This window comes from Salvia miltiorrhiza, chromosome 1 (assembly GCF_028751815.1).
Source record: "Salvia miltiorrhiza cultivar Shanhuang (shh) chromosome 1, IMPLAD_Smil_shh, whole genome shotgun sequence".
NCBI lineage: Eukaryota > Viridiplantae > Streptophyta > Magnoliopsida > Lamiales > Lamiaceae > Salvia > Salvia miltiorrhiza.
Genome location: NC_080387.1, coordinates 36,719,667 through 36,743,187, shown reverse-complemented (window position 1 = coordinate 36,743,187; position 23,521 = coordinate 36,719,667). Strand labels below are relative to the sequence as shown.

The 23,521-nt window shown below is 34.6% G+C and overlaps 3 protein-coding genes across 3 annotated transcripts; all 3 read right to left on the bottom strand.

Annotated features, from left to right (window-relative positions):
* Positions 1–47: 47 nt before the first annotated feature.
* LOC131023206 (uncharacterized) lies at positions 48–717 on the bottom strand. Its single transcript, XM_057952750.1, has 2 exons — positions 597–717; positions 48–519 (listed from the first exon to the last, which is right to left on the bottom strand). The coding sequence occupies exons 1-2, from the start codon at positions 713–715 to the stop codon at positions 63–65; spliced, it is 576 nt and encodes a 191-aa protein (XP_057808733.1). The 5' UTR covers positions 716–717; the 3' UTR covers positions 48–62.
* Positions 718–856: 139 nt separating this feature from the next.
* Positions 857–2,713, bottom strand: LOC131007355 (uncharacterized). The gene has a single exon (XM_057934463.1). It carries the CDS (start codon positions 2,711–2,713, stop codon positions 857–859), a length of 1,857 nt encoding a protein of 618 aa, XP_057790446.1.
* A 15,999-nt stretch (positions 2,714–18,712) lies between these two features.
* LOC131023199 (chaperone protein dnaJ 20, chloroplastic-like) lies at positions 18,713–19,792 on the bottom strand. The gene is made up of 2 exons (XM_057952744.1): positions 19,148–19,792; positions 18,713–18,975 (listed from the first exon to the last, which is right to left on the bottom strand). The coding sequence occupies exons 1-2, from the start codon at positions 19,571–19,573 to the stop codon at positions 18,847–18,849; spliced, it is 555 nt and encodes a 184-aa protein (XP_057808727.1). The 5' UTR covers positions 19,574–19,792; the 3' UTR covers positions 18,713–18,846.
* Between the last annotated feature and the right edge of the window lie 3,729 nt (positions 19,793–23,521).

Below are 23,521 nucleotides of genomic sequence, written 5' to 3'. Positions count from 1 at the left end.
ATGCATTCCTAGTGTGTGTTCCACTTAATCAAAACCAAATCTGACTCTGTATCCAGAATCACTCACAACCCAACATTTTGAGGACATGCATTCCTAGTGTGTGTTCCACTCCTACAAATTCCGCATTTCTTCTTTTGTCGCCTTCGTGCATCGGGTGGTTGCTCGACACCCTCCACTGGCACGTTCAAGTCCAATGGTCCCACTTGCGCTTTGCATCTCCGGGCATTGTGACCTCCACCCTTGCAACGTGAGCATACTTGAGGTCGAGAATTAGGAGTACCCGAAGTAGGAGGAGCCGAATTAGGAGGACCCTCAACTGCTGAACGAGCCCTACTCAACTTCGGTCGTCCCGCATGGACCGTGATATCCGGGGGTTTCACAACATAGGCTGATATCTCATCGGGCACATTCCAATACGTAGGATGTGGAACGGGAACAATACGCTCCATATATGTGGCCAACAGCACGGATTGTTTGAAATATCCTCCAACAAAATCCGTGACTTGCAGTCCTGCACGCCTAATAAAATGCAAAGATAAAAAGATAAATTTACAAAAAATTACTTCAATATGCAAAATTTGTAATAAATGAGATACCTAATAGCGGCACAAGCATGACGACACGGAATGTCATCCAGGTCGAACTGAGCACAACTACAAGTCCGATTCTCGAGATCGACAATGTAGAATGCATGATCATCCTCAACACTAAACATGTGCGTCGATTCTCGAGATCGACAATGTAGAAAGCATGACGCCAATTGCCGACCCGCTTCGACAGCCACATGCAACTTTCCCTCTACTACCTCAGTCAACTCATGTGACCTCGATGCAGCCGAGATGCGTCGCCTATCGAATCATTTCTCCATAATGGCTCGATAGGTCTCGATCAATGAAGCAACCGGGAGTCGTCGTGCCCACAAAAGTCTACTGTTCATCGTCTCGGCAGCATTCGACGTCATGAAGCTCGTGCGTCGTACAGGGCACTTGGACCTGGCCCATCTCTCCACACCAATAGTGTCGAGGCGTGTGTGCGCGTTGACTTTCAGTAATTGAAGCGCAGAAAAATTCCTTTGAAAGTCGTCTGATCGATAGGAATATGCCGCTGCTTTGAAGACTGCAGCTACATGCTGCCCATAATGCGCGAGATTCTTCTGGATATGGTAATAGCACAACCCGTGAGGGACGTTCGGGTAGACACACTCCACAGCATTTCTGATGCTCTTGTGCTGATCAGACACAATCAAGAGATCATCCGGCTGACCAAAGCAAGTCCGCAGTCGGTGGAAGAACCAAGTCCAAGACTCGTCGTTCTCGATAGGACCAAGCCCAACTGCGAGAGGAAATATTGCTTCGTTCCCATCCTTTGTAACAGCGACGAACAAAATGCCGCCGTTCCTTCCCTTCAGATGGGTCCCGTCTACGACGATGACCGGCCTCAAGTAACCCTTCTCAAAGGCAGCCACGCTCTGTCCAAGTGCAACAAACATATGATGAAACTTGCCATCGTCCTTCATCTCAAGGTCGTATAATGTGCCGGGATTACTCATTCTCAGCATATACAAATACGATGGAAGCATCTGATACGAGTTCCCAAAATCACCATACGTCATCTCAATCGCGATGTTTCTTGCACGGAGAGCGAAGCTGTAATTGATCTCAATACCGAATAAGCACTGCATCTCTGAAATCATCTCCTTCGGCTTCAAAACGACCCCCTCGCCTACCAATTTCCGTGCAAAATATCTTCCAACAACCCTCGCCGGAATCTGTCTCGGGGCAGTGCGATTCAAATCCGTGTGGCAGGTATGATCCATCACCACCTTGATCACTCTCCAGATCGATGCACTCTGAACGGCTCGCAGCATGAACGGACAACCGTTGCCATGCTTGCAAACAAACCACAAACGGGTCGTACTGGAACGATGCACGGCGTACTCCACGTGATTCTCCATATGGTATAGGCCAACAACGATTGCCAAATCATCCTTCGACCGGAATAGAGCCCCCACTGATAATATCCCGCTCTCCAATACGTTACAATCCTCCCAACCTAATGTCGGCGCATCATCAAAATCGAGGACTGGAATCCCCCAGTCACGTGCCTCAAGCTGCTGAACTCCAACACGAGGCTCGACATCGGGATGATCATCCGATGTGAAATTCTGAGGCCCTGTCTGTCTCCACGCTTCCTGTTCAGTCGACACTGAATCCAATATCTCTATGCGTCGTGTCGCCTCTTCTTCCTCATCCGAAGACTCGGACTCGTCTTCCTCCTCCTGCGACGATGAATCGTCCCTACTATCATCGTGTGTAGGGATACTTCTTCCAACGTCCGTCTCGATAGGAAACACAGTAGACCGCTGTCCCTCATAATATACCCGCTCTTGAGTCTGAGGAACCGGAGCCGCAGATTGTTTGCCCTTCTCGATCACGTAAACAACGGGATATTTCTTATGCTCGGAAATCAGCCGGTTCAAATCCGAATCAGTCTTCAAAGCCACTTTTATTCTTCGCCCTTCGTCCGTGGTCGATGTGTAGAAAAGCATATAAGTGGATCGACCATCCTCGTTTAATTGATTGTGCACCTCTTGCATCAACTTCGCATGACAAAGGTCTTCCTTAGACATGTACACGACAACCTCATCGCCTCCTTCATACTCGGTTAATTTCCACTGACCACTGTGCCGTATAACGATTGCTTGAAACGACATCTGCTTCAAAACGACAAAAATACAACATTTAAATACACAAACAGGAAACCGTGTACCCCAATACATCAACTGAATATACAAACATGCTAAAAATAACATCAAAATCATATTCAACCCAACCGTGTACAACAAATTCGACCACCGTGTACAACCGTGTACACGGAAACCCTAACCGTGTACAGCAGAACACTAAGGGTTCAAAAATAAGGTAATTTGCGTACAGAGTGTTTTTTTATGCCGTTTTTTTAGTCCAAAACATGTAATAAGTCATATATATAACATAATTATTGAAATAAACAACAAAAAATCACTAAAACTCAAACCGTGTACAACCGTGTACTCAAGAACACCAACCGTGTATAGCCGAAATTTAAAAAAAAAATGTATTTCACATACCTTATGTAATACAAGCCTTTAGATGATTTTTTTTTTTTAATTCGGAGAAACCGTGTACTACCGTGTATGTGTTTCGAGAGGATTTTCTTCTTCTTTCTTGTTCAAATGGGTGATGAATGAACATTTGGTTGGTATTCTTCATTAACTACCTACCAGCAACCGTGTACGGACCAATTAAGTTCGAGAATTTAAGGTTGTTTCCTTAACAAGTGTGTATGACTTTGAGTTGGTATAAATGCACCCAACAACCGGGTGATATGGTTTTAATTCCCACATAAAATCACCCATAAATCATACACAAGATATCAGCTTATGGGAATCAAAATTTCTCACTTAAAATAACGCCTCATTTTAACGTGAATAGAGAGCGAACGTGAATAGAGAGAGAATCAGATTTTGGTTTTACTTTCCTTATTTTTAAATCAAAAATAACTAATATGTCACTATCATTCACTTTATTGACTTGTACTTGTGTACTTTAGGTCAAATGTGCTACAAAACTTATTTTTTTATGAGCTTTGATACTTAACTTATTTATTTTATCAAAAATGCTACTACTATGTATTGTCACAACTTATATCTAGATTTAGCTCGTCACTCTGTCTTATGCAGTTTCCCTCGTCATGATTTTACGCATTAAGGGCTCGTTGCTACGTGCTATAAAATAAAATATGAAATATTTGATTATTTTTTTTATTATATTATATTAATATTATATTTAATAAAATATATTAAAATACAATATCTTGTTTGGTATAATGTATTTTTTTTTAACTTGGGGGAGTTGGGGAGGGGGAGCAGTGGGGTTTGAACCCGGGACCTCACTGTTCACACAAAGGAGGTCGCATCGCTTGGTGTCCCCTTAGGGACAAAATAATAAAAAAATGTTTGGTATAATGTATTAAGATTATATAAAGTTAATAAGAGTAATAATTATAATTATAACTTATATTAGGTATACAATATACTACCTCCTTAGGTAGTATACAATCCCTCAAATCAGTATAATATTTTCGAACTTTTGATTTACAAAAGACTGTGTGTTTCGTATTACTTCTTATCAAACGAGATATTAGGGTGACATGAACATATTATATACCTTAATTGTCCGTACCAAACGAGCCCAATTGGGACAACTTATTTCTCATGTTCAATGAAAAATAATTTATGAGTTATATATCCTAAAAATAGTATGAACTTTGACCTATAATAATTTTTTAATTTAAATATATTATTACAAATAATTTCTCATATATGTTGTTCAGTTTACAATGTAAGTCAAAATTTTTTGTCAAAAGTTGATCATCTGATTGATGATTGTACATCTAAATGCATGCTCATCTGACATTTGATCATCCAAGTTCTGATCATCTGAGTTACATGATATATCTATACTTCTGATCAAGCATTTGATCGAAAATTTTGACTCGAATTATAAATTGGACAATGAAAATAAGGACATACTCCATCCGTCCACGAAAGAGCTTCCTATCTTTTCCTTTTTGGGACGTCCACAAAAGAACTTTCTACCTATTTTTGGACTATACCCCACCACTTATAATCCTCTTAATTTTCACTTTCACTTTTCACAACTCTCAATATTAATTATAACATCTTTTCACCAATCCCAATACACTCAACTACCTTTTATCCATTCTCAATACACACAATAATATTTTTTCTTAAAACTCATGTCACTCCCTCCTAGGAAGTTCTTTCATGGACGGAGGGAATATTATATTTATAAAATTTAAAAATTATAATTCAGACCGAAAAATCCCCACAAAGATCAAAATTTTGAACTATTTTTTCGAATAACCCTAAATTTACACAACTTCCCTATGTGTATTTGAGAAATTGTCTTGATTACCTAAAAATATAATATCACGAAAAAATGTGGATAAAAGAATTTTGTGAATCTTGTGCTCATATCATGCGTTGCAATCCGATTTTGACAATTTGAATTTGATAACGACCTACCTTGAAAAAAAAATTGATAACGACCTACTAACAACATACTTTACGCAAATTAAATTTCATATCATTCACAAGTCGGCTCAACTCACAACTCATTTACACTTAGGGGTGTAAACAAACCAAGCCGCTCGCGAATTATTCGGAGCTCGGCTCGAAAAAAGCTCGTTCAAGTTCATTTAGAAAAACTCGATAAATAAACAAATCAAACTTGAGCTTAGTAGTATTCGGTTCGTTAGCTTGTGAACATGTTCGTTAATTGATTCAGCTTGAAAAATATAAATTATTAGTATATACAACTTATATTTATCCACTAAAATTAATAATAATTGTATTAAATCTCTAATTAATTTTATTTGTCATAAGAAAATAATTAATATATTTATTATTTTAAATAAAATAATTTATTTTTAAAATAAAATAATCAATATTTTGAATATAAATATAAATTTAGAAAGTTCGTATAGGCTCGTGAGCCTCAAAGTATTCGATAAGTAAAGTTCGGGATTCGATTCAATACTAAACAAATCAAACTTGAGCACACTACTATTCGATTCGATTCGGTTCGATTACACCCCTATTTACACTATTAATAGAGACATAAAAGGCCAAACAGTACTGGTCTGAACCAACTATCGTTTGGAACATGTGTTTTTTTCAAAGGCAATAGAGACCAATTTGGCTTCGATACGTCTCTATCAAATTCATAACACCCTTGAATTATTTAAATAGACAGAAAATTTTAAATAATTGTCTTCGCCCACTTGCAAAACTAGCCTTCAACCACTAAATCAATTGAATAGACAGAAAATTTTAAATAATTGTCTTCGCCCACTTGCAAAACTAGAAAGCCTTCAATCACTAAATCCACCTCACAAGTGGGAAGCCAAGGAAATTGATGGGTATGTTTTGTCTATTTATAAATGATTTGGAACTTTTTGTTATTTTAGTGCAATCCGTAGAATTATATTAGTATTATAAATTGTAGTTTTTGTAGAGAAAACTTTAAAAAAATCATGTGAGAGGTAAGTATGGTACATGTACATATTTATAGAATTAATCACGATTGAAAATAAAAATATGTTATTCTGAAAAAAATGTCAATTTTACCTATTATAAACTAGTGAACTTTTATAAAATTTTTGTTTTGCATACAAATATCTAAGTTTAGTTTGATAATTAATGATCTATTGATTTAATATGATTTTACTATCAATTAAGATTTCAATCAAATTTACTATTAACATAACCAGTCGAATAATTAATATGACATAATTATTCTCGTCATCTCGTGTGACAATCGATTGGTAAAAACAACATCAACTATTCAACTAATTATGTCAGTAGTAAATTTGATTTGAATCTTAATTGATAGAAAAAACATATTAAAAAATCAATAGTTTAGTAATTTTTTTTTTTTTTTTTTTTTTGATCGGTCAAAGTCATGTTAGATGTTAGTAGTTAGTTCCCCATCCACTCCAAGAACAACCTTATCTCTCCATTCACCAAACTCCACCTTATATCTCCAATCACCAATTCGTTCCCAAGAGGGATCGAAATAGTTTAGTAACTATTACATCAAACTTTGAAGTTAATATGTAACATAAAAATTTGATATAAAGTTTGGTAATTTATAAATAATTAACCTTATAGTAATAGAAAAAAGATTAAGTTGAAATGAAAAAATGTGGCGAGAAATAAGAATGAATCTGAAATGTCAGGTAATTAAATCATATGACTGATATTAATTTATTCAAATTTATTGTGTAAAAGGAAAATAACAAACAAGTCAGTATAAATCTACGAGTAATCCAATATAAATGTACGAATAAACCGCTTGTAATACATGAATAACAACTTAAATTTGGATTTGAATCCTGAAGGGAGCGAAAATTTTACCATATTAACTAAATATGTTATTTGTGCATTAGAAACAACTTAGCCTTGGTGTGTTTTTCGGTGTGAAGTTTGGTGGAGCATCTGTGAGGCTGGTTGTTTCTTTTTTTACAGCTTCTGGCTGCGCTGGGAGGTGGGGTCTTTTGTTGTGTCGTTGTTTGCGTGATAAGGGGGTCAGTAATTTCTGGGCGATGGCTAATGCGAAACTCGGAATGCTTTGTTGCGCTTATTTTTTGTTCCCATGATCTTTTGGATAGAATTCTGGTGTGTTAGACTTTGGGATCATTGGTTCTTTTTCCTTTTTTCTGGCCATTGTGGCTTGATGACGAGGGTGGCCTGATTTTGGGCGATGGCAATATTTCACCGGGCGGACACATGATCTGGGTGGCAGATCATGTGTTCGGCCGGACGGACACATGATCTAGCTACCCACCGGTCATATGTATTCTTGACTGATAGCTGTCAAATCATTGACTTTTATGACTGGTGGCTATCAAATCGGTCAAATGTGTAAAATTTTCACAAAAAATAAGCAAACCCATTAACATCAAATGGTAAAATAGGTACTTCACATAATTAGGGCATATAATGCTTTGTATGATAACTTAGGACATTTTTACAAAAAAAATTAAGGAAGTGAGCATTTTTGCGTATTAACACTAGTAATATATTATCAACTATTTTGTGATATTTGGATTCGACAAAATTAGTACACATTCCTTGAATCCGGCCACTTGCCACAATTAAAATATGAAAAACCTTCACTAATTATGTAGGACCATTGATTATGCATATTAATATCAATCTGTCTAGATTTTATCGTGGTGTTAAACATGATCAGTTCAAAGGGGAGAAATGATTAATTTGTTGGATTGTCTAACATGTCACATGTGGGCTAATGTCCACTTATGACTGAAAAGATCAAGAGTTCAATTTTAACTGATAGTCCCTCCAATTTATATTATTTGTCGTTCTGAGATTTTGCAAAAATTTATAAAATTAATCTTCATTAATAATCATATAGTTCCAGAATAAGGACGATGGAGAAGAAATGATCCATAGTTGGATGAGGATTCATGAGGATAATTTCGGTATTCAATTCTATATCATCATTTATAATAAATATACACGTAGGGATGCACTCTAGTGAGAATATTATTTTTCGTGAGATTATAAGTACAATGAATAAGACAATATATACTGATGAATAATGATATTAAAAAAATTGATAAAATTTTCGCCCCTTCCAAGATTTGAACACTTGTAAAAAATTTCGCCATCTAAATAAATATCAGCCATAAGATACATAAAATCAACCCCCACAAATCAATATATCTAAGATCTCACCACATATAGGGATCTCATTGGAACGCTCTTATATATAGGGAGGAGTTCAAATAAAAACTCCTTTTATCGTGAAAACTAAGAACTGATCTTGGCCATATATTGTTGGAGATGAACGAATAAGATCAATCTAATAATTTTAACCTTAAGAAAATTCGCAGCAATTTAATTAAGGGTATTAGTGTAATTATTATTTTTCTTAACTGAAACATCCTATTTTTATGGGATTCTTTTATACTATCAATTATGGAAGCATGTGGAAAACAAAAGTCTTAAGTTTTTTTTTTTTAGAGTACTGCTAAACACACATAATATGTGCGCACATAATGCCCTCCAAAATTTATTACCTAATTTAAATTATTATTATTACTAAATTACCCTTAAGTTATATTGACTAAATTTTCAAAAGATATTTTTTCTTTTATTAACTTCAACAATTTTGGAAACAAATTCTTGATATATATGGCCACTAATCAAGAAGCCACTTTGTTTTAGAAATGATATGGAACGGTTTATTAATTCTTTTTATTTAAAATACAAATATTTTCATTAATCATTATCCTATCTACTAATATTTGTTTTAAAGAAAAAAATTCATGGATAAGATAATAGTACGATTTTTTTTAAATATCCTTTAAAAAATGTCACAATATTCTTCCAATATTTAATTGCACAAACTATATAATCTATATAATATATATAAAAGAAGAGTTTTTTTTTCCTCCAATTTTTCTCTCTTTTTTTCTTTCTCTTCTCCCATTAATTTTTTTAAAACTATTTTTATAAGTATTTTTTTATATAATTTAATTATTTTCTAAAGATCATCAAATTTTATTAATGAAGAATATGCATCTTAAATTTAAGTTTGTGACAAATTATTTAATAAGATATAAAAAATCATCAAAAATAAATTTAAAATGAATAAATTATGAAAACTTTAATATATTTTATTTTCTCTTTTCTTACACCTTTTTATTTATGTTTGTGTACGGAAATATTTATTTATTTATTATGACGTATAATAATAATAATAATAATAATAATAATAATAATAATAATAATAATAATAATAATAATAATAATAATAATAATAATAATAATAATAATTTTAATTATCAAAAAATTTAAAATTATTTAATGAGTATAATTATCATTACACTTTATACAACATTGAAAATTTATGTTTTTAAATTCGAGATTTTATTGAGTAATTTATATGAATTATTTCATTTATTTTTAAAACATTATTTGCATTTATTTATATTTTTTATTTTATTTAATATTTATACTTATTTATTTAAATATGTCGGTTATTTTTATGTTCGTCGTGCATCGCACGGATGGGCGTACTAGTGTACTATAGTACAAGAGTAACACTTTTTGTTTTGTTTTTCCTTTCCATCTCCTTTTTTATTTGTGTTTTGTTTTTTCTTTTTGTTATTTTTATTTATTTATTTTCAAAACTATAGTAATTCCTTCATATGTTATATTTTTAATTTTGCGTTCATTAAATTTATTATGGTATAATTTTATTGATTAATTGATCGATGTTCTCAACGTATGATATTATTTCATAATTATATTTATTTTAAAAAAAAATTAATTTATTATTTTGAGTTAACTAATTTATATATATTGTCCTATAAATATTTTTATTGAGTTATCGATTGATGCACTCAACGTATGACATTATTCCCACAACTATAATCATACATTTATGTTTAATAAATTTTATGTTCACTAATTTGTTACTTCTTATTTATTCATTAACATATAGTTTTATGAAATAATCAAAGAAAGTAGTTAACGTATGATATTATTCTAAATATTTTAGCTATCCCTTCCTATTTTTTTTTTTTTTATTTCAAGTTCACTAATTTATTGTAATATATTGTCTTATAGTATAATTTAATTTAGTAATTGATCGATGCGTCAGCGTATGACATTATTCGAGTTCTTAAATCTATCTATGAAATTATTTTCACCATTATAGTCATTCATTCATTTTTAATTTATATTTTTATTATTTCAAGTTCACCAATTCACCATATTATAATACCCTATTTGGCTATATTATGATTTCATTGCGTAATCGATTGACACATTATTCTCACAATTATAGTCATTCCTTTATATTTTTTATTTTAATTTCACTAATTCATAAAATATATTATATTATAATATAATTTTATTATTTAATCCATCAATGCAATATGGTCAACTTATGATATTTTTTTCTCAATTATAGTAATTCATTTCTATTTTCTAATGTAATAATAATCAAATAATATATTATATTATAATATAATTAATTAGTATTATTATATGATAATCATTAAATTTAATATTATACTATTTGAGTTCATAATATTGTAATTATACATTATTTCAAATCAAATACTAATATTTAAATTAACGCAACTTAACTTATAAATATTTCAAGTATTTATTAATTTAAATAAACAATTAATCAATTCAACAAAAATGGATCCAAATATTTTTATCTTAAACATTCGCAAATATTCTCTTGTAATGTGACAACTTATAATAATGTGTGTGTATGTTGGCCAAATGGTGAATGGTTACTGCTCAATACCAAAGGTCTTGGGTTCGAGTTCCCTGTGACACGACTTTTAAATTTCTTTATTTAATATTGTTAGTGCAACAACAACAACAACAACAACAACAACAACAACAACAACAACAACAACAACAACAACAATAATAATAATAATAATAATAATAATAATAATAATAATAATAATAATAATAATAATAATAATGTAAAATGAATAGGGTTACATAATATGAAAATTCATAATTGCTAAAAGTTCATACCTGAACTTCATTTTTGATGCCTTTTATAAATTATATTACAATAATAACCACTAATTAATCTATAGCAAAATAAACATTCCTTTATATATTTTATAATTTTTTATTAAATTCTTAACATTTCAGAATGTAACATGCATGATTACCAATTAATATCCTATATCTTTCATCTTTAAGTTTATTGTGAACTTTTTATTTCTATTGACATTTATTAAGTATGAATATGAAATAATAATTTAACCACACTTTATAATTTATGCATTCCGATTTATATTAATTAAAGAAATGAAATATTGTACTATGTTTTATGGGAATGTAATTTGATTCTTCTCGCAGGATTTGACTTCATGATATATATATATATATATATATATATATATATATATAATATGTAAAAATTCATGATATATTAATGTCTAAAAAATTAATATTTGTATAAATTAGAACGTAGATAATAAGTTATTTCAATTTAAGGAAATAAAATATTTTAATATTAAGGAAAGATATATATAAGATTCAATGAGTTGTCCCTTCCTTAATTATCGCTAGAGGATAAATATGTAAATTACAAATTCAATTAAAATTTGATTACTTCCTTAATTTATAAAAATGTGTAAAATGACAAAAAAATCCAATTATGTGCGCACATATTATGTGCATTCAGCATTATTCTTTTTTTTAATCTCACCGTTTTTGGTTATATTTTCATGGATTCTAGAATCTACACATATGTTTACTTTATTTATATTATTAATTTTGTTACTTTTGAATTTATATGTTTGTTCTTATGCAAAAATAGTCCATGCAAATTAAAATATATAGAAGTGCATACATAAAAAAGATAAAATGCAATTTAATTATTTTTCAAATATATAAGTAGACGTGGGAAAATATATAACTCGGTGCAAATTAAAATCTATAGAGATGCATGTACGAAAAGATAAATTATAGTTCATTTTTTAGTTTCAACAATAGAATTATAAGTTCGATGCAAATTAAAATCAATAGAAGTGCATTTACAAAAAGATAAAATGCAGTTCAATAAAATTTCATATAGAAGTTCATATATATACCAAATTGCAAATTAAAATTTATAGAAATGCATGCATGAAAAGATAGAATGCAATTCAATTATCTTTTAAAGATAGAAGTATATGAAAGATGATAACTCAATGCAAATTAAAATCTATGAAAGTGCATATTTGAAAAGATAAAATGCATATCAATTATCTTTTAAACACACAAGCGCGTGTACAAAAAAAATTGGGAATTCTGCCAAGAGCAGTTGGATTGTAAAGTAGCGCGATGAAAACTATTATGTTGAGAATCATTTTTGGTTATGCAGACAGTTGTTTGTATGCAGTTGTTGGATGAGTAAATCTAGAAATTTCAAAATATAAATCCTCAATATTGGCGAATATGTAGAAAATGTGTTTACTTATTTACCCTTAATATATATTTTTTTTAAATACTACACCACAACTAATCCTCAATCCACGTCAAATCTTAAAGAAATCAGAACAGTTCATTTTATTAAATGGATGGTATAGATTAGTTCTACGTTCTTATCTTAAGGCTAAAATAAGTATCTTAAGATATAAAATAAGAATCATTTTTAGCCCTTATATCATCAAGATTTACGGTTGATTCATTATCCTATTGGATGAATTCATGGTCCTGAATTCGAATCTCAAACGTAGCAAAAATTTATTTTTCACAATTCATACCTTTATACAGCGAATTCATACGTGTTCTACATAAAATTTATACATTGAAAATTACTCTTATTTCTTATTTTAAGATGTGTTCTCACGGTAGCCCACCCCTATATTTTTTGCTACCTATGAGATTCGAACTCGGGACCATGAATTCATCCAATAAGGTGATGAATCAACTGTACATTTTGATAATCTAACGGCTGAAAATGGTTCTTATTTTATATTCTAAGAGTTGTTTTTATTTTAGCCCACCCCTGTTAAGAAGTGTTTATACCCTATAAATCAAAATTCTAGAACAATAAATAATTGGGTTAATAGTGTTTTATGTCCCAAACTTTCAGCGTTTTTCATAAAATATCATGAGATTTCATTTTCTTCTAAAAAACTCCGAACTTTTAATTTTTTCCATAAAATATCCCGTTATACAAAATCTGATGATAGGAAGATGACAAAATTTTTCGAACTTTCAGCATTTTTTAATAATGATAGTTCCTAATATGGTTTTCAACAATGATGGTCCCAAAATATTTCATTTGGCGAGATAAGTCATTTTCTTATCATTGGATTTTATATAGTGAGATATTTTATGGAAAAAATTAAAAGTTCAAAAAAAAATTAAAAAAAAATTAAAAATATTTTATAAAAAATACTAAAAATTTGGGACATAAAAGACTATTAACCCTAGATAATATGAATGAGAGGAACTATCATCTATCGAGTTTGTACGCTCGAAATGCGTCGGCATAAATGAATTGCGTAAACTTGGTTGAAAATAGTAGTGGAATTTATTGCTTGGAAAATAATTCCGAAATGGAATCCCAAATTTCATTATCATTTGACTTTTTATTCATAATCTTATCATAGTTAATAGCTGTGTAAGAGCATCCGCATCGCTCTACAAAATACGGTCTACTCGAGTAGAGGCGGCATCGTGTAGAACGATGCAGCCATATATCACTCGAGAGCCCCGCGATAGAATGGGTGCCTTACGTTCTCTCCAAAGTCGGACGCGTGTTCTACACGCGCCAATTTTTTTTAAAAATAAAATAAAATAAAATTTGAAATTTGCCGATTTCAACGGCTATTTGCCAATTTCCCTTTTTTTCCCCTTAATAGCTAACAGCTATTTTAGCCGTTCGAAATTTACTTTTTTTTTCCCTATCTATATATATCCCTACAACACTTTCATTCATACACCAATTCTACTCCTTTAAATTCCCTAAATTTCTCTTTCAATATTTTCTTCTTTTTTTCTTCAAAAAATGGCGGAATCCCAACACAATGCTTCGTTCGATTCAACGTGATTTGATGGAGCTTGTTTGAGCACGTTTTGGACCTCTAGACCAGGAATAGTTATTTTTAGGATTTATTTTATTTTATTAAGTTTTATGTAATTTTGAGGATTTCAAAATTAATGCAATTTAAATTTGAAGTAAATTGTGTGATTTAAATTTATGCAATTAAACTTAAATGAAAAATGAAAAAAATCAAAACAGAAAAAATCATGTAGGCTATCATATAACCCCAATGCAGCATCTTTACTCAATGTAATCCGTCGTCGGGTCGATATTTAGATTCCCCTTTTATTGTTTCACAATTCTTTTTAACTTTTTTTTAATTATTATTATTTGTAATTCTTTCTTGGGAGGTTTTGGTAGGTTTGGATGGTAATTTTCTTTATCGTTTCACATTTCTTTAGACATTTTTAAATAATTCCTTTAATACTTGGATTACTAGGTATGGTTTGGTTAGTAAAAAGGGGGAAAAAAATAGTCATGAAAACGTTCAGTTCCATTAAGTCAAGGTTGGTCCACTTACACAGTTACACTCTGACGATTTTGTGGTAGAGATTGTACGTAAGAGTGACGAATCAGAGCTCAATTCTCCTATAATCGTATACTCCCTCTGTCCCACGCGTTTGGTTTCGACACGTGAATTAAGGAGTTATAGATTTGTGTTTTAAGTGTGTAATTAATAAAGTATAAAAATGATAAAGTAAGAAAAAAAAGGTAATAAAGGCGATAAAGTATAATCATTTACACTACAAAGATACCCTCCCCTCCTTTATAGTGTAAATGATAAATGAGTAAGGGTTATGTAGGAAATGTGGGAAAAAAAATGAATGATTTAAATAGTGAAATTTTGTTTATTCTTTTTTTTTATGATAAATTTACAATCAAAGATAACCAACCCTTATAAGTTATAATCCTCTTATCATATGTACCAAAGGACCTTGAGTATATATATTTTTTTTTAATCAGAAAAAAGGTATATATAATCAAATACAAATTTGATATAATCAAATACAAATTGCAGACCTGCGATTAACTTTGTCCACCACTTTAGTTTACGAAATAAATATCAACGATTCTGAAGTCTCAACCATATACATACCCACGACTTTCTTGAATACGTCTTCCTTAATCCTAACCATGAATATGTAAATGCCATCTTTAATCAGCAAATCAGTTCCACCACACACAGAAAAAGGAAAAATAAATTAAACTACGTTTTTATTTTCAGCACGCCAAATTATTCGAATTAATTATTGCACACAAAGTCAGCTTCTGGAAATTGTAGACTATCTAATATCTTGTATGAAAACAACTTTTTAGATAGCATTCAAGGCCTTAGCCCTGGCCTTTGGGTGAAAAAGTCATCACTCGAAACCTACTGTATTGTTCTTTTAAAAAGAAAAATTAATTACTAGTAACTAAAATTGTACTTTATTAAATAGAGTTTTATATAAAAAGGAAAAAGAAAAAACCCTTGAAGGCACAAGAAAGCAAACTTAGGGCCCGAGACTCGAAAAGAGCTCGTAAAACAAAAACATCAACGCATAGAACAGCTTAAGTCAAAAGACAACACTTGGCAACAAAATCAATAAGGAAAATCCTTGTTGGAATGAAAGTCGTCCAACTCCATTTCATCCGACCAACGGCCGTGCGCGATATTGTTCATAGCATGCATAGCACTATTGTTGCTATGATCAATCACAAAGTCCCTCGGCTTATATCCCTGTTCCTCCGCATTTCTTAAACGACTTTTTATGTAATCAACCGGATTCGGATTCAGTGGCACGCGCGAACGTTCCATACCCTTTTTAGGACGACCCGGTCCACGCTTAGGTGGAACTTGCTCAACGAGCAATTCCATCCCTTGACTAACCTGCGCCTCGAGCCTGCTAATACGATTAGCAATATCCTCTTGATCCGGAATGATCCCCTGAGACTCCGTCCTATCATTCAAATCAGGAGTAGGGTCCTTATCCCGTTGTGTATTCATGGCAGCTGCTTTCTGAACCTGTAACTCATCAATATCCTCCGACTGCATATTTGGAGAAGTAACAACCTCTTCCCCATGCTGACCTTTGCTACTCCCGAAGTCTTCATCTCCTATGAAAGTCGTAGCTCCCTTACCAGCCGACAAATCATGTCGCTTAGTGATGCAATGATCCTCCTGAAAATCATCAGCCCCATCCGCATTCAGACGCTCTGCACTAACCTCCCCAATTTCATTTAGAGACATATCGGGAGGTTCAACAACAAAGTTTTCGTCCACCCTGTCACTATCTGTTTCGGCCACCTTCTCATCATCTTTATGAAACACGCCGTAACGGTTTTCCAATCCAATCGGCGGAAGATCACTATCCTTGACATTAGGGTAATAAACCTGTTCCTTAGGTTGCCAAGCAGGCTTGGGATCCACCTTAGCATCTCCTTTATGATTCTCCTCAACTTGATCAGCCGCTTCCTCATTCTTCTGCTTGCCTTTTGCTTTCGCAGCTCTTCGGCATTTGTCCGTGGAATGACCAGTGATTTTACAACGAGAACAGAACAACGGCAAAGATTCGAAACCAAATTCAATGTAGAAAGAATTATTACCATCATCGATGTACATTGAATTGAGAAGGGGCAGCGCCATATTGATTTCCACAAGGACCCTGGCGAAGTGCCCCACTTGGCCATTAGCAGAAACGTTGTCAATACGCAACGGATGTCCTAGGGCTCGACCAATATTAGCAATGATAACTGGAGTCCATAATTCCACCGGGAGATAATACACCCTTACCCACACTTGCGCAAGAGATGAGGTTTCTTTATAAGGATCAAAGTATCGGCACCATTCTCGAAGACGTATGTGACCCGTTGAAAGCTGGAGGACCGCATTTCCTTTTGCCTTCTTTTTTGCTTCCAGCGTCTTGAATTTGATAGTAAAGAAACCCTTAGCCATAGGAATGAATTGGCAATCCGAGCACTGCCAGATACGCTGCAACTCTAGCGTAATATCCGCGAACGTACGCGGCTTGTCGCCTTTGCGAAGGATCATCCTCCCGATCAAAGCAAACTGGAATTCATCAAGACGTTGTTGATACTCTGATTTCGGGATCGATAGAGTAACGACCTCCCCCTCACGTCTCGAATGAAGGGTACGAAGACCATAAGCAGGAAAATCCGGCTTCTTGATCATGGTAGGCCGAACTTTCGCGGCATAAGAGATAGGTTCGCTGGACGACGGGATAACCTGTTCTGAGTCATTTAATCCTCCATAAGGCTTTTCTGTATCAGCATGAGGCGTCGATTGCTGCCCAGCAGCCACTGCCACTGCGCCGGAAGAGAGGGGCGGTTGCCGATACATAACAGGGGATTTCGATCGAAACCCGTCAAAGTTAGATGATACCGGGGGAAGGTTGAGGCCCCCCTTTTCACGATTGAAAGCCGGCGAACTCAAGTCCATCACCGGCGGACTCGATTGACAGCCGGCGGCAACTGTGCGGCTGGAGAGCTGCTGCGGTGTGGCGAGTGAAGATCTGGATCGGGCAGATCTCCTTCGATCTTGATCGGGAGCGCCAAGATCTGGATCGGGCAGATCGGGCAGATCTGGATCTGCAGCGCCAAGATCTGGAGGCTGCAGACGGCGTTCTTCCATCACATCTTAGCTGCTGCCGACAGAAGGATGTGGTGGTGGCTCCGAGCGAGAAGCGGTCGGCGAACGGCGCGGTGAATCTTCTCTTGCGGCTCCGTCCAGGTCCAGGTCTCAGCAGGAGAAATCTGCTGCTGCTCGGAGGCGTGGCTGCGGCGGCACGATGACTGGAATCTCAGGCTGCTCTCTCGGTCAACCTGGAAAGGACGCGACGGTGGCGGCGAATCCTAAGGATGCATTCGTATAATTAGTGAAGTTCAACTAAAATTGTACTTTACCTACTCGAACTATGAGAGTATACTCCAAAATGGAGTATTACGTTAATGGACGTTTACTGTTAAAAATTAGCTTAAATTATTAAACGTTATACTATCAATTATAGTAATTTATTGCTCGTATTTGTGAATGAGTGAAATTGAAGGTACCTCTAAATCCTTATAAATTTTTATGCAATTAAGTTAATGAAGAAGGAGTGAAATTGAAAGTGTATCTCTAATTAAATTCTTAAAATGTTTATGCATTTAAGTTAATTTTATTTGATTCATATTTCACTGAAAATATGAAATTAGAAATATTTTAATAATGCAAATGAAATATTCATATCATGGAGTATAATTTATGAGTCGCGAAAAATAAACTTTAATTAATTATAAATCTAAATTAATATTTCATCCGTTCACAAAAACTAATCTTTTTTTATCATTTATTTTAAAACATCCACAAAAATTAATCCCTTTTCATTTTAAATTTTTTTATATTATATATAGGATGAGCCCTAATCTTACTTTCAATACAATTAATTATTATTATTATTATTAAAATTGGATCATTTCTGTGTTTACAATATATTAAATATTATTATTAAAGTTGGAATATAATTTATACAAAAACTCAGGCCTCTACCAACTCCCAATTCCAAAAATAATGTCGTCATCTTATTACGCCAATAAACATAACCCAATACTATGAGTTATAATTTATGAATATGAGATATATAACATATATTTACATCTGATAATCCGATCCATCTAAAAAAAGATAAGAAGATCATATTTGAGTACGCATTCGTGCACCCCATGACACTCTCTCTCGTCTCGAAATATTATTGCTTCTCCTCTTCAACTCATCAAGCTGAGACTGCCACCTCATCTTCCACTCATCATTTTCTTCTATTTTCTGTGACAAATAAGAAAACAGAAAAATATTCAGACCACATCCACTATTTATCAAATAACATACCATCATCAATATCCAACGCACGCTTTGATGTAATTAATAAAATATATAATTAAATATTTTCATTTTAATAATAGGATTTGTTACAGAAGAATGGAATAGAGAGATGTACCTGGTAGTGATGGCCGCCGGCGAGATTCCTGTCGTAGAGAGCTCTCCTCTGCGGATTGGAGAGCGTCTCGTAAGCCTCTTTCACCATTATAAACCTCCTCGTGTTCTCGTCCACTCTCTCCGGTGGCGAAACGTCCGGATGGTACTTTCTAGCCATCTCTTTATACGCTTTTTTGATGTCGGAAACCGAACTCACGCTCTCTCCGATTCCCAGCACTTCGTACAGTGACTCTGCAGTTGCGGCCTCTATTCTGGCCGTGCCTCGGGCCCAGCGCGGCCCGGTCAGGCTCCTCATCGAGATTCTCGAGCTCGATACCTGCGACGCGAAGGAGATTGATTCGGGCATGCGGGTTTCGCTCCATTGATTGGGCTTTGGGATTGCGTAAACGCCGGATTTCGGGCCCGATTGTAAGATTTTGCAGTTCATTTTCTTCGAATTTTTTTGTTTGTCTGTTTTTTTTTTTTTTTTTTTTTTTTTTAAATTAGAAAGCGGTGTGTGTTAGTATTTGATATGGATAATTTTTGTGTTGGCTTTTGGTATTTATTGGGAGCTTGTTCGGTTTAGAAATTTAATCTGGATTCACACGCAAGAGGTGACGTCATATATTCCTTTTTTGTCCTTTCAAGAATTCTTCTATCGAACAGTTTAACGGAATGCCTAACGACAGAGTTTAGAGTATATCCTGCACATTGTGCACCTACACACTATCGTTGGGATTATGACACATGGCCACTCCCAAATCCTATTTTTCAAGTAATAACACATTAACCCTTTACAAGTTTGTTATACAAAAGGTCCACACATAAATTTTTATTTGGTCAGAAGAACCTTTTTTTCATTCTTTATAAACACAAAATCATGCAATCAACATAATATGGCCCAACATGCTTTCGTAACAATTCAAAATTGTTCTAAACATAAACCAACATCATACCTTTAGTCGAATGGTCTTCTTCAGGAGTCAGTATTCGTTGCGTTTTACAGACCGACTGCCTCCAAGGCTTTGTCCAACCACGCGCTCGCAATGGATGGTTGCAACTTTCCTCCTTCACTAAGTTCCGACGTATAGTATTTTGTTGGAAAATGAAAGAAAATTTGTACTAAACCGGAAAGTTGAGCAAAGAGTAAAGCGTTTAAAGAGGAATTATAAAGTATTTAATTTATTTCATAAAATCTCTCTAAGGGAGGAGACAAACTTATTTTAGCTACTCATTAGTAGCTAATTACTTGTATCCATAAAATAAAAGAAACTAAAACTAACACTGAAAACTTTGAAAATAAAAAAATACAAAGGATAAATTTCTAAAGAGAGAGTGTGTTGTGTGAAGGTGGTGTCAATTTTCGGATACCCTCTTCTATCCAGAGCCTGGGTTTTTGTAGAGGTCTGAGGCCCTCTATAGTTACTTGGTAGCTGTCTTTGGATTCCTCATCATGGCTAGCTAACTTTGGATAGTGACTGCCACTTTTTTTTGTCAGTCATGATTGCCGACACCAGCTGTGCATTCACATGGAGCTGAACTTTCCTTTTATTCTTTGTGATAATTGTTGGTGCGCCCCGCTACTTTTTTTTCCACCCATTCTTGTCTCTTGAGTGGTTTTTCTGTAGAATTACCCACCTTTGCTAGTGGGTAATCAGTCTGCATCTACCCACTTTTGTCGTTTTTCTTTTAGTGGGTGGTCTTCCTGTCTTGAGTCACATGACTCCTTTTTCTTGTCGGGCATCTTACTTTTTTGGTGCCCGAGGTACTCGTCCTCGTGGAGTCTTGTGCTCCCCATACTCGTCGGACCGGAATTTCTTCTTGTTAGGCTTCGGGAGGAAACCTTTTCCGAACTTCGGTTCCTTTTGCGTGGGACACTCCGCGCAGATGTGATTGACCCAATGGCCCAGATGAGCCATATTGCAAAACTTGCGATGAGTCTCTTTACTCCCCGCAATCTTGTTGCGCCAGAGTTTTGTCTTTTCTCTTCAAAAGCCTTCTCGGCAAAGCTTGTAGTTGTTCCTGTCATGGTGTTTAACAAGAACGATCCAAGTCCTGAATTATGAGAGAACTTGAACCTATACTTGACTTTGTCCATTTTCGTTAGACAGACCCATAGTCCCCATGCACGCCTTTGTGGAGATCTAATCCTCCGGGAAAGTAGCGACAATAGAGACTTGATGATTGGGTGCCTTGATCCGGTTTAAAGCCTCCGTGTCGGGTCTCCGAAGCTTAATGAAATGAAAAGCTTCGTGGTTATCCTTTCCTGCTGGTTTCTGGTGTTGCGCTAAGAAAATACAGTTCCAGAACGTCTCCCCTATTAAGACACGGGTTGTTTGACCAGGCATCATAAACGGTCTCTTGGATCCACCTTGGTAAACCCTTGATTTCGCTGAAGGCTGGCGATATAGTATAAACAGAGGTCAGCGCCCCAAATTCATACCACTCTTTGACCTCCTGAGGATTGGCTCCGATGGTCATCCAAATACGAGGATATTTTTCTCCACCATCAACCCGACTGTATCATGGATTAATGTCTCTCATGGTATTGAGTTTCTCCTATCTGGACTGATATATCTGCCAAATAGGAGATATTTCAATAATGTTAGTATCAATCTTAGATTTGCTTGTCAGTGGCCTAAGATTGATCTCTCCATCTTTTTTCCCAGAGGTGGAGGGTTGACATGTTGGTTCGGGCGGTGAAGCTTTAGCAACCTCTTTTTCTTGAGGATCCGGTTTTGACTCCTTAGCCTCAGAACTTGTGCTAGGGGTACTTGAATCCCCTGCTACCGGTAATCTCGTCGGTACGGCAAAGCTTGCTTCGATCAGGGGAGCCCTGATCCCGCGCAGGAACGGCTTGTGGATTGCTACATGAAAATTTGTCATCACCTTGAAACATACTTGTATTCGGTTGGACACCTTGGCCTCATCAGCTGTTTGTATCCGACCAGCTTGTTTGACATGAAGTAAACACTCATGCCATTCCTAAAGTAGCAACTCCATATTATTAGAGAGCTCCTTCTGGTACTTGATAGTGGCGTCAACTTCAGTTGGCTCCATCCCTTGTTAAGAAATCTGCAAGAACATTATCATCAAATTTCAGAATGACAATATCAAAATCATAATATTGGCACTCAGCTTGCCATCTTAACAATCTAGCCTTTTCAGGTTTAGATTCTATTTTCTTAGTTAAGAAAGCCCTAACATTAGTGTTATCAACTTTCAAAGTGAATTTCTTTGCAAGTAAGAATAACAGCCATTTTTTAAAAGCCTTTCTAACTGCATAAAATTCTTTCTCGTTGATGTGGCACTGTACGGCTTCACTGTCGGAGAAGAGGCCACTACAGTATCTGCACGGTTCCTCTCCATGGGGTGATTTTAGTGAGCACGGCTGCCCACCAAAAATCACTCGCATCCGTGTAAAGAACTAGATCGTCCTCATCTTGGGGTATTAAAAGTTTTGGGAGATTCTTGCAAATCTCTTTCAGCTTCTTAATACCCTCATGATGTTTCTCCTTCCATATGAATGGAACATTTTTCTTTAGTAAAGGACTAAAGATTTTCCTGTGTTCTGCAAGGTTCTTAATGAACATCCCTGCAAAGTTGACAACTCCAAGAAAGCTTTGAAGCCGTTTCTTCTCCTTGAGATCTTCTGGGAATTTCTGGACCTTTTCAACAATATGGTCTTGTAGAATTATCCCGATCTCATCGATCTCAATTCCTAGAAACTCCATTTTCTGGGTTGCCACGATTGCCTTCTTTTCAGATAGCACCAATCCTTCTTGTTGACAAACATCCGCAAAGATCTCCAGATGCCTGACATGTTTATGAATGTTCTTTGATGCAATAAGAATATCATCAATATAAACAAATATGAATGAAGAATAATATTTAAAAAGATTATTCAACTTCCTTTGGAATATCTGGGGCGCATTGGCTAGCCCCATTGGCATAACATTCCAGACATAATGTCCTTGTGGAGTTGAGAAGGTTGTGAACTTCTTACTCCCCTCCTCCATACGAATTTGGTAAAACCCTAATTTGCAATCAAACTTTGAGAATACCTTTGCACTTCTGATGCAGTAGTGTTCTCTGCTCTGGATGAAATATCCATCGAACTCAAGAATGTCATTAATTTCTTTGTAATTAATGACTAATCTCGATTTTTCTCTTTTGATCTCCCCATGATTTCTTACCAAAAATCCAGGACTGCTGTAAGGTGAATTCCTTGGTTCGATCAACTTTAAATCAAGGTGTTCCTTGATTATGCTCCTCATATCCTGCTGATCTTGAGTATTCATCAGGATAGGTCTGAACCTCACGAACTCATGCTCCTTTCCAATTTTAACTTTTAAGGTAGCTTTGAGCTGGTTCTTGTCCCACCATGCCAAAGGAT